Genomic DNA, 12406 nt, shown 5'->3' on the forward strand with positions numbered 1-12406 from the left:
GCGTTTGCCACATATAAGGCACCTGGACCTGGAGTGTCAGGTTTGGCACATCAGGTGCATTTACAGCTCTGCGGCTTATCATAGAATGTGTTGTGCACCGGTGTGTCACGCTCCTCTCTTTTCAATCATTCTTATTGTGAGAGCACCTGAGGATTGTGCTGATCAAGGCCTTCCATCCATTATTATCTATACTGCTTCTGCTTTGAGGGTCGCTGGGGGAGCTGGAGCCAGTCACGGCTGTTACATGGGGAGAGGCGGGGTTCACCATGGACCAGTCCTCAGCGATACACATGGATTTAAGATGCTCTCAGACGTGCACTTAACCCTCGATAATGTCCTGACATTATTCGGAGGGGCTGTATGAAAGAACAGACGTGTTCAAGTCAGTTGCCTGGACAGTTGCCAGAGTTTCTTCTGCCATCCACAGAATAATTAAAGAGTGAGGATACAGCAGGAGGTCATTCTGGAGGATTTACTGCGAGCAAATGAGCTAAAGAAATACAAATATATGAATATCTCAGGACGAATAAGACTCGCCAGTGTGTGTTGCAGAATCTGCAGGAGCTGGAGTATCTGGAGAAAACCCACACAAACATGGAGAGAACACACTAAGCTGGGATTCAAACCATCGTTGCCAAACACTGATCCAGAGATGGAGTGATGAAGCAGACTCAAAACTAATTTACATGTTCAGACTGTACACGTGGTGCAGTGTCATACATGTGCATGTAATCGCAGCAGCATCAGCATGATGAGAGGTTGGGAGGTCTGCAGTCTGAATGGACGGAGCTGTTTCCTCTTTGACGTCTCTGTTTCATAGTTTTAGTTTTCGACGAACCCGCATGAAGTTGAGAATGTTTGAAATGAGTCACCGCCTCGTCACAGCAGATGATTTCTCACTTCCAGCATTGCAAATATCTTTAAAAAAAAGTAAAATGCTGGATTTGTACCAGCTTAAATATCACACAGACCTCGTGTGGACAGATTAGAGTTAATGCCAGTTTTAGAAGTTGGTTGGAATAACAGGCAGGCAGGGAAAGAGACAAAGTGTAGGATAAAACAAAGTACAGCCAGAGCTGGTGACTAGCTATCGAATGTTAGCCTCCAGGTGACCTTTGGCTCTGTGACCCCTCTTCCCATTTCTCCTACGCACATCTTCACAGCCAGGCCATCCTTTCTCCCTTATTCCTCCCTGACGCTGTATCACTCTCCCTCTCTCTCTCTCTCTCTCTCTCTCTCTCTCTCATTCAACCTCTTGCTACTACCCTGGCCAGAGACCTTTGAATGGTTGAGTGGGCTGCAGCAGCACAGCAGATCGTAGTAATGTATTCCGCCAGAGGGGTTGGAGTGTTACTGCCTTAAAACACCCTGGTTCCATCCAGCGCCGGAGAAAGAAGACAGATGAGGCCAAGATTCCAATTATTTTCTCTATCTGTTGACCTCAGTTCACTTTATCAATGCTGAACAATGTGTTGCTTCCCGCTCCACATGCCCTAAAGGAAAGGATGTACTATTGTATACTCTGCAGTTGGCAATTTACAGAGCTGTGCTTTTATTGCGATGCACTAGATAGAAAAGAAAAAATGCATAATGTTGTTTGGAATCTTTGCCGTGCTGGCTGCACATTTCTGCTCAGATGGAAGAAATAATCAAAATCTAGTTAATCCTTATAAATCCTTTTGTAGAATGACCTATAGAATAATAAAAAAACGACCTATAACCCATTTATTTAAAGGCAGAAGTCATGCAAAGGTATCATTTGCCATCAATTGCCCCCCCACCCACCACTGTCTTTTGCAAATCCCACTGTGTCCCATTTACCCATCGCTATTTACTCGCCAAACATCTTACATGATAGCTGCAGCTTTCTATCCTGACAGGATTCAACGAAGGAGAGGATTTAAAGGAGAGAAAGTCAGGACAGTGTAGGAGAAATAAGAAAAAACACCACCACCCCACAGTATCCATTTCAGGCAGAGCAGATGGTAGCCAGAACTGTACTTGACTTGCAAATGCCTTGCTGTTCCGACGTGACAGTCATGAAGCTGCCGGAGCATCTGGGCCTGTCTTTACAACATGTCATGGTGCCAGCAGGAAGAGAGCAGCCTGAGCTTGAGAACACGTATCATCCACGAGACCTTTTGCTTCTCGTGTACCGATTAGAGGAGTGGATTTAAATTAGATGTATTCCTACATGCTGTAATAAACGTCACCTCATTTATTTATTAATAATTTACCATCCTCTCAACGCAGCAGCGAGTAAACTGTGAACAACAATCTGATCACACGTTGCTTTACGAGTTATTTTGTTGTGAGTATGTTTGGATATTTGAATTTTAGAACAGCGCTGCGTCAGATTTCATTAGTCACTCCCGGCTTAAGCGTGTGCCGCCTTGTAAAGCCCCCTGTGAAATTCTGTGGAAAATCTCATCGCTTCTTGCAACTTTTCAGTGGATTTCACCCGAATTTAACTGGGTGAAAGTGTGTCAGGGGTCCTACCTGGTCGTGTTATCTATTTTTGAAAGGGCTTATCACCCAGCTCTTGTGATATGCTGCTACTGTAGCTCGTGAAGTGTGAATCCTAAAGAAAAGAAAATGTCACAGAACCAAGGGAAGCTGCTGCAGAGCGTTCAGGCCTTGTAGTGCAGCGACAGACTGGTGGAGCAGCGTCGCTGCACATGTTTACTGAAGCAGTCACTCGTAAATCTGGATTTCTGGCTGTTTTCCAGCATGAGTCACATAGAGCTGAAACGATTAGTCGATTAATCAGTGAGTGTAACCACAGGAAATTAATCACACACAAGTATTTTGATTGAAATACTGTAAAAGCAAAATAAGCAACAATTCATTCATTCATTCAGTGGATGTGAAGACAGCAACTCCCATGATCCCACGCTGCTTCACGACATCATCAAACTACATCTTTGGATATTGTTTTAATTAAGAGACGCCTAGTTTCTGAAATTACATATTTGCAGTAAAAATATAAGTAAAAATATCACATTACACCGGCCGGAGGATTAATTGAGAATGAAGAATTAATAATAAATTGATAAATTGGTCATTGAAATAATCAGCATAGTTGCAGCTTAAAATCATGAACACATTACATTAATTTATTTTCACATTTAGGCACATCACAATCTAAATCCAAGAGTAAAGTAAATAAAGAGGCTGGCCCCTCCTTCCACCTCTGCCATCACACTCGCCGTGCACCAGGCTGGAGAAAACCCTGTTGGTGCATTCTGCACAGAATGAGTTTGCATCGATCTCCTCGGCTTTCTCCACAGCCGCAGACAACAGGTAGGAGGTGTGGTCATCTCCAGCGTTCAGCAGCTTTGATGATGTTTACCTCTAATTAAGTTTCTTCCCCAGAGAGAGAGAGGGAGGGGGGGAGAGCTGGGAGGGAGTGAGAGGAGATAAAAACCTCTCTGAGCAGAGTGCTGTGCAGCAATCAATCCTCTCTCCCCTTCCCTCCAGAGCTGAGCAGGGGAGGATGGATGGAAGACAGGTCTCTCATCTGGGCAAACTGGAGAGGAGAAATAAAAGAGCCATAGCTCAATCTCTACCTGAGGAAACAGAGGAGCAGTGCCTCCATCCTCCGTGTCCCCCGGTGTTTACCAGTGAAGCCTCAGCAGAAATTTACTTTCGATTTTCCCAAAGCTTCCTATTCCCCAAATAAAGAGGGCGATGATGATAATGGCAGACAATGAATTCCAGTCATTAGGGGCGTGAGCTCCCGGCAGCGTTCACGTTGTCACCGTTTCAGTTAAAATCTCACCCAAACAAAGAGCTTTTCAACGGATCAGCTGGAAACTTATTCTGGATGATTACAGCCAGGATTTGTTTTGTCAGTGTCTCTAAAAGGAGGTTTCCTCACAGTTTCTTTTGTTCGTCCTCATTTAGGTGTGTAAGGTGTTGAACACCACGAGCATGAGCTGCTTGGCTCCGTCCCTCGTGGCAGAATACATTCCGGGTTTGGACACGGTGAAGCACGCGGACGAGTTCGGCTTCATCTTCAACAACGTGCAGGCGCTGCTGGTCTACAACAACACCAACCTCCTCTACTACCCAAACCCGTACTTCGAGCCTCTCAGCAACTCTGGAGTCCTGGAGCAAAAACCAGGCTCCCCAATCATTCTCAAGGTAAAGTACAGACTTATCACTGTGTCCTTGGTGAAGCCTCTGACTCCACTCCTTGAATATATATATACGTGGATTTGATTCTATTCTCTCGTCCTTGAATGCCAGCTGTTCCCACTTACTGCCACTGTGAAATATATCTCTGTGTTTGATCTCGGTATTGAAGAATACTTGTCCCCAGCTGTGCTCAAACCCACGGATCTAATTTACAATATATTTAGGTGACATATTTGCTTCGTGGGGTTTTGGAATTGTTGGATTTTCCAATTCTGTGTGTCTTCCTCCTAATTTCACACCCTCTGTCCATCCCCACATGCCCACAGGGCAGAAACCTGGTTCCCCCGGCATCAGGAGGGGTGAAGCTTAACTACACGGTTCTGATTGGAGAGACTCCCTGCTCGGTCACCGTGTCTGAGAGCCAGCTGCTGTGTGAGCCGCCCAACCTCACGGGGCAATACAAAGTCATGGTGCGTATATGTCTGTGTCTTCGTTAGCCTCCACCTGCCTCAACTTCTCTCCCTCTCCGTGGTATTTTGATTTACTCTTCATAATAGTTGGCCTTTAAACTCCATTAGTTTGTGATGCTTTCATCATTCATTCAGCTAAAGGAAGGGGGTCAAAGGGAGAACTGCGTGAGTGTGCTCTATAGCTATCGAATGTTCTGCCAGAAATCCACTGCAATTATTTTTAGTTGAGCCTCGGACTTGTTTGCCTCTCAACATCAGTGTGTAGGTGGCAGCGTGTGTTTGCACTCGGAATCAAACAATATTTACCTCTGTTTCCTCAGACTTGATTGATCCCGCTGATTATAATTTGTTAAAAAGTGAGTAAATTATGCATCTAACCTTTGTGTTTTAGGATTTTCTACAGTCTCTGCAGGAAGGCGTCCTCTTCAAGTAACGTAGATTAATCGTGATTATGCGATTATGTTTGTTGTCCTTCCACAGGTTCAAGTAGGTGGTCTCCACGTTTCTCCCGGTGCGGTCCACATTATGTCGGATAGCCTGCTCACCCTCCCCGCCATCGTCAGCATCGCCGCCGGTGGAGGCCTCCTCCTCATCATCGTCATCCTCGTCCTCATCGCCTACAAGCGGAAATCGCGTGAAAACGACCTCACCCTGAAGCGCCTGCAGATGCAAATGGACAACCTGGAGTCTCGCGTTGCCCTGGAGTGCAAAGAAGGTTAGAACTGTAGAGTCAGCGTACAGAGCGAGTGTGAAACTGTGGAGTCGCTCACTGTTTTCACCGGAGATGATTATGGGTCTGTTTTGCTTTGAATATACATTTACAGACAGTAATTCTAGAGGCTGCTCTCTGAAAGCATGGATAAAAGGAAAAAAAATGTGTACTTATACGTATAGTACAGTAAGTAAATTACTGGTTGTCTGCGTTTGTTGAATAATTCAGTGAAAATATCTCCAAATCTGGGGCAGTGAGTCATCCTGCTTTTAAACCACAACACTCAGATTCAGCCCGTTAGCCCCGTGTGTGACCTGTCTGGTCACCAAGCAAATTCTCGCAGTTCTTGCTGCCTTCCAGTTTGCATGCTGTACACACAGACTCGCACACAAGCTGATGCATGAATACAGAGTTTCTCGTTAGAGGGAACTAACCTCCTCCCAGCGAGAGGAACATTATGTTTAGTGCATTTTATTCATGTTTTAACTGGAGGGATAATTCCACGTTTATGTTTTTATGAGATGTGTGTTTCTGTACCTCTGTAATTGTGTGTTTTCTGTGTGCAGTTGTGTTTTAGCTCCATGAAAATGACCCTAAAAAGCACCATTGAGCGCTTCACACTATGTTGCCAGTGTCACTGCAACACAGAGCTGCTTTTAAACACACCTCCCTTGTGGCTCAGGGTCAAACGAGGGCACAGTAGTCAATCTGACCTTTTGACACCCCGACCCTGTGGGAGGACCCCAGATAACCTCAGGCTGACCTTTCAGCCGCTCCTCCATCAGCAGTTCAACAAGACAACAAGCCCTGTGTTCCAAAACCTTCAGTTCGACATGAATTCTTTCAAATAAACACAGACGATTGGCCCCTGATGTCATCATCGGGGTCATTAAAGCCAATCACTGAGACGGCAAAAGTGAGGTTTCTATTCGACAGCGTTCAGGAGATTTCATCAGCCAGAGAGGACCTTATTACTCATCCCCTCCAGCTACCCCGGAGTCGCTCCTCCAGTTTTATTAAACAGGGGAAAAGCAGCCGATTGCAGCAAACTTCCAGAGTGGTCCAATGACAGACGGTTACGCAGATAGAGCAGGAAAACATGGAATCAGTCGTACACAGGGAGTTACAGGAAAGGAGATGTATGTTTTAACCATTAGCAGTGACCAGGAGTGTGCTGCCCTGCAGGGTGGATTTAGACCATACCTGGGTGCCTCCTCATGAGCGCACACACCCCTTGTGTGCCTGTAGGCTCATGTGCTGGCGTGTAAACCCTCCCCAAGGGCAGCGAGGCAGAGCAACTGAGACGTGAGGCCGAACACGAGGCAGTCAGGATGGAGCCAATTAACCAGTGCTCACCTGCAGCCTCACACTGAGTCCACACACACTCTTTGGGGCCTCGGCTTCAGCTAATTTACTGGTCGGTAGATAAAAATGAGTGACAAGGGGCTGTGCACATGTGTGTGTTGTGTATGAGGAAGAGCAAGCTCTGGGTTTTTTAGTGGGAGAGATGTGAAACATGGAGTTTCTCTGATATCTCGAGCTCTAACTGTCGACTTCATTATAACAGCAGGGGAGACCATGACGATAAGAGGGCTGCACATATTTGGTCCTTGGGGATTAAAGAATAGTTTTATATTTGTGCTGTATTTCTCAAGTATAAACAGATCTCTTCTCTTTGTTTTCTTTTTTCTCAGCTTTCGCCGAGTTACAGACGGACATCAATGAGCTGACCAGCGACCTGGACAGAGCCGGAATCCCTCATCTGGACTACAGGACGTACGCCATGAGGGTCCTCTTCCCCGGCATCGAGGATCATCCTGTCCTCAGAGAACTGGAGGTAGTGAGAGAGAGAGGGAAGACAAATTGGAAGCAAGATGAATGAGACACATAGGCAGCAAATGCATTAAGAAAGGGCAAGAGAAAGTCAAACTGAGGTAAAAAAAGAAGGAGTGGATGTGTGTTTGTCCTCATCATCCGCCTACAGAGGAACCTCTATAGCACTTATCCTTTCCACCCTCTGGTCCCACACATGCACACATATAGCCGATCATGCTGGGCAGCACACGCTCACACACACACAGACACACACACACACACACACACACACATACATCTCACCTGCAAGCTCCCTCGTAGAAAACAGGGTCCAGGCACATGGTTATTTCATCCACCAGTGGTCGCGGTATGAGGAGTAATGAATTGAATAATTCCCGGGTCCCAACATCGGAAGAGAATCTGGCTGGTTAAGACTTTCTGGCTCTTCATCATGGGGCCAGAGTAAAGCTGGAGAATTAGTATATGTTATGCGGAATGCGCATTTCGGGGATAAAGAGATTCATGGTGATAGAGGGTGAAGATTGTGTGTGAGGCAGGGTGGGATTGTTTTATTGGATGGAGGGATTCAGATCAGACTCTCCCTGTAAAGGCTGCTGCTCACTAGAGCATCCAGCAGCCATAAGTCAAAGGCAGTCTCTCCACTTCTACAGAGATGTTCAGTGAGTTACATAAGCCAGACATTTTGAGTTTGACAAGTTTTCATATCAAATAAGGTCAAGTCAAGTCAGTTGTACTTATACAGACCCGTCTCTCACATCTTCCTGGGGCTGTACAGTCTGTGCCCTCTGTCCTCAAACCCTGGGCGAGATATCCAAACTTTTTGGGGGAGTGAAGAAAGACACGTAGGGATTGTATTACACTGGAAAGTAATTTAACATGTGACTTAGAAGAGAAATGGCAGCTGACTCAAGCTACAATGCTTTTTAACAGACCTGGGTCAATAATTGATTAAGATCCTCTCAGTTACTCACCATGAGTGGGAACTTCTGCCTGAACTGAAACATGAGTGAGGGTTGTGATCCCTTTGGAATAATCTTTATTTTGTGTGAGACAAGGTCAGGACGGAGGCAGAGGAACAACAAGTCTTATAACTCGTCAAACTATCACTGAACGTTAATGCTGGAAGACGTTCAGCACTAACGCGCATTTTTCCCGTCCATCCAGGTGTCAGGTAACGGCCAGCAGAATGTGGAGAAGGCCTTGAAGCTGTTCGGCCAGCTCATCAACAACAAAGTGTTCCTGCTCACCTTCATTCGCACGCTGGAAATGCAGCGTTCCTTTTCCATGAGGGACCGAGGCAACGTGGCCTCACTCATCATGACGGCCCTGCAGGGGCGACTGGAGTACGCCACCGACGTCCTCAAGCACCTGCTGTCAGACCTCATCGACCGCAACCTGGAGAGCAAGAACCACCCCAAACTGCTGCTGCGGAGGTAACGCTCCGCCCATTGAGACAGAGCGTGATGATTGTGTCCTGTAGCGAAATGAAGGTTTGGGAGTTGCCTGCTAGATTTAAAGCAGTTTATCCAATCTATTAATTAAACTCTGTGAATTTGATTTGAAGTGAATATCATTCCCAAAAGCTTTCAACAAAATCAACAAAGAAATGCCTATTAATAAATTAATTACTAATTAAATACATACAACAGGAACATTATAATTAATCAAATTAAAACAATTTACATAAACTAATAAAAACAAAAGCCTCTTCAATATAATACATGTTCATTAACAGGAATTTGCCTGTGATTTAGTTTCAGGTGTTTGATTTCATTAAAAAAAAGAATAAGAATATTTCACTGTATATTTGTGGATATGTGATCTTGTGCCCTGAGGATATTTATGGAGATATTAAAAACACAGCTCTCATTTAAACACATAGAGACAGACGGATGAGGAGTGATTGTGGAGCTGTATGTTCTTCTTTCTCTTGTGGGCGGATGCATTCTGCTTCTCCCATGCAGACACTTTGCAGAACGAGGCTTGTAATGAGTGCTACGGCAACATCTACAGTACGCTGAGATAAACGCCGCGCGCCCTCTTCACGTCGGGAGAAACATCTGAATCCTCTCTGAAATTCCACATTCTCTCTCTCAGTCTGTCGCTCCCCCTGCTCTCTCTCATTGCCGATGTCAGTCTCACTTATCCTCCAGGCTCAGGCACCTTATGAAACATTCAGCGGCGGTTTAACTTTTTTTTTTTCCCTCCGTCTCTGTGTCTCCAGTGTACATTGTTTTCCAGGGGAGTTGGGATAATGTGTTAAAACTTTAAACACCTGCTAAGTCCTGGCCCTGGTTTCCTCGGCTGCCTCTGTGCGCGTGTGGAGGCAGCGACAGACAAAAGCTCGGCTGAAAAGAAACAGAACGTACAAAGCGCGGTCACCGTGAACAGTCGTTTTGAAAGCCTGACTCTCTGCGTGGTTTTTGATTATGTTTCAAGACTAATAAGCAGATTCAGTGAGAGCGGTCAGCTGCTACACTTTCAAAACGCCACCTTCTTTCTGATGTTGATGTTCCCTCGGTGTCTTTATTTGAAAAAGCAGACAGAGGAGACGACGCACACAGAGCTGGAGGTGGAAAGACGGAGAAGTGGACCGAGGTGACGCAGCCTCACTTAGATTAAGCTGTTATTTCACATGACAGCAAGTTTTCACTATCCTCTCTCATTAGGAACGGCGTTGTGTAATCCCGGGTCCTGGCGCTGCAGCGTGGAGGGCTAAATGTCCGATAGCTTTTTTTTTTTAACATTTCACTCCTCGTTTTTCTGAGGAATTCAAGGGATTATCGATTTCACGTGGCGCTTTGCCGTTGTTGTCTTCCTCTTCGCCTATTTTAGAGAAAAGCCGAGCCAACCAGCTGACTCTCACACGTGCACAAACACACACGTGCACACGTCTGTGATGATAGTCAAATTGAGCACGTCTCCAAGTGGTAATTGTATTTGTGCCGGGTGCAGGAGTGAGGCGGCCGGGCTGCGCTTTGTTGCCATTTTTCCCATTCAGTTGTCTTCTCTATTGGCTCTCCTCAGTCTATTGTCTCATTCTGTATAATAGGATAGTGAAATGCTTGCTATTATGTTGGCTGAGAACCCCCTCTGTTTTCTGGTATTAATGAATGCTGCTTACAATGAGCATGTAAGCAGATCCTTGAGCTTTTTTTTTTTTGATGATGTCCAAATCTGTCTGTCTGGGTGCCACATGTTTGTGCATGTGGATTCTGGTTCACTAATAAAAGCTGAGCTGGATACGTTGGGATCCAGTGTCCTCTGAGTAGATAAGTAGAAGCAGCGGTCACTCTCACTGTTGTTCGGGATGAATTATTAGTGAGTGTACAGTCCCTGGGCAAAGTTTACATGGCTGCAGGAGAGAGCCAACATACAGCAAGGTCCTCCGGGTCACCCAACCTACTTCCTGTCCTCATTTATATTACAGTGGGTTGAAAGTGTCACTGCAAAGAGCTTTGCCTTCTCTTCAGCTGTTTGTGTTTGAATGAATGCTTCTCTCTGGAGGGGAACATGTCCACGAGCGATAGCATCCTCGAAGAGAAAACCACACTCACACAAGATCTCACTCACAGAGTCAAAGATACGAAAATAGTTCCATCTGTCATGGTGCCTTAGCATGTTATCATCATGCTCCCTCAGTGGCACGTAATAGTCATCAAAGTTTAATGTGCACGATCCAAATGGTTGTTCGGGGAAGGATAGTCCACATTCTGCACTTCGGTTATCGTAAAAAGCGAAAAGACAAAGAATTAGTCCGTCTCAATGTCCTTCTAAGACTTTCCCCAGTTTGTTTTTGGTTCTAACTGATGTTCTGACCCGTCAGAGGATGAGTTGTGTAGATAATATGCTGGATGGATGGATTGAAACATTACTATTTATCTGCCTAAGACCCATGGGATTGCAAGAATTTCATGAACTTGTGTGAAAAGTCTATTTGTTAGGGACAGTTTTGAGTATTTACAACAGCAGGTTGGTGTTTGTAAATGTTAAAGTACCAGTGTGCAGGTGTCAGTGGCATCTAGTGGTGAGGTTGCAGATGGCAACCAACTGAATACGCCCCTCGCCTTGGCCCTTAGGTGTGGAGAGGAATCTACAGACAACAGGAAGACAGGCTAGGTCCTCTCTAGATCCAGGCTGCTGTAGAAACATGGCGGTCTCCGTGGAGGAGGCAACACGATGAATAGATTCTGCCAATTAAATCCAACAAACTGGACCTTTGATTCAAAATAAATGACTGTGCCCATGTAGATTATGAAGAGTGTCACTCAGAGGTTAAGCTTGTGTGTGTTGTTTTGAATAATTATTGTTCAATGATGGGAGTTTAATAATCTGGAGTTTGTTATATGGGCTACACTTGTTGGATGTTTTATGGGATGAAACGGAGAGAATATCACCAGACGTATGTTTTAAATACACAGGCTATCATCTATCTTTAAATCATTCCTGTATGCAGCGGAGTGAGTGCTATATATTGTTAAGAGTGTATAGATGTTTAGGGAACTAAGGGAGGCTCTGACACAAAAGCAGTACGATGCGGCTCTTCCAGCAAAGTCCCTTAATTATTGATCCCTGTTCCTGCGGTGAGTTCGAGTGACAAGATGAAGCGTCGTGTCATCGCTAACCACAGAGCAGAGGGAGAGGGGAAGACAGGACGAGTGGGGAAAAATGAACGGCAATGTTGAGTATGTGCATTTGAGTGAGATTCAGCGATGGAGCTGCAGCTAGACAACTAATAAACATATTAATCTGGCTAATTAGACGGAGGCTGTGAATGCTTTCCACAGAGAAATGTTCAAGTTACGTGGGCAGCACATTAACGATGTAAACTTCTTCTGATTAACATTAGGTCTCCGCCTGCCGCTCAACAACTCTGTATGCCTCCTACATACCTTTCTCTCTGTATTCCTCTCACACACACTCACTCTCTCTCACAGGACAGATTATCTCCTGATACAATTTCTTTCATATTTTACTGTTAAATTGCTGATGTGCTATCTATACTTTTTAGAGAATGATAATATTAGATTAACTTATTTCACTCTACTGTCACTAAACTGTTTATACAGAGTCCGAAAATATAGATAATGCCAGAATAACTTTAGATTTTTGATAAAAGACAAAATAAAAAAAAACAGTGAGTAATGAGTTTTCAGGGTTAAAGGTAGAGTTGGTAAAATGGCTGTTAAAACAACATCCCTCTTCTCCGCTCATGTTCAGCGTGGGCCGGGATCTGATGGGTACATTT

General features: G+C 45.0%; 1 protein-coding gene across 1 annotated transcript in view; it reads left to right on the forward strand.

Annotated features, from left to right (window-relative positions):
• Positions 1-12406, forward strand: part of plxna2 (plexin A2) — a 161343-nt gene that overhangs the window by 125192 nt on the left and 23745 nt on the right. Inside the window, exons 18-22 of the mRNA XM_069527668.1 lie at positions 3907-4146; positions 4467-4610; positions 5091-5325; positions 7017-7159; positions 8323-8591. Of these exons, the coding sequence (XP_069383769.1) occupies positions 3907-4146; positions 4467-4610; positions 5091-5325; positions 7017-7159; positions 8323-8591 (1031 nt within the window). The remainder of the gene's footprint in view (positions 1-3906; positions 4147-4466; positions 4611-5090; positions 5326-7016; positions 7160-8322; positions 8592-12406) is intronic.

Source organism: Paralichthys olivaceus, chromosome 6 (genome assembly GCF_024713975.1).
Source record: "Paralichthys olivaceus isolate ysfri-2021 chromosome 6, ASM2471397v2, whole genome shotgun sequence".
NCBI lineage: Eukaryota > Metazoa > Chordata > Actinopteri > Pleuronectiformes > Paralichthyidae > Paralichthys > Paralichthys olivaceus.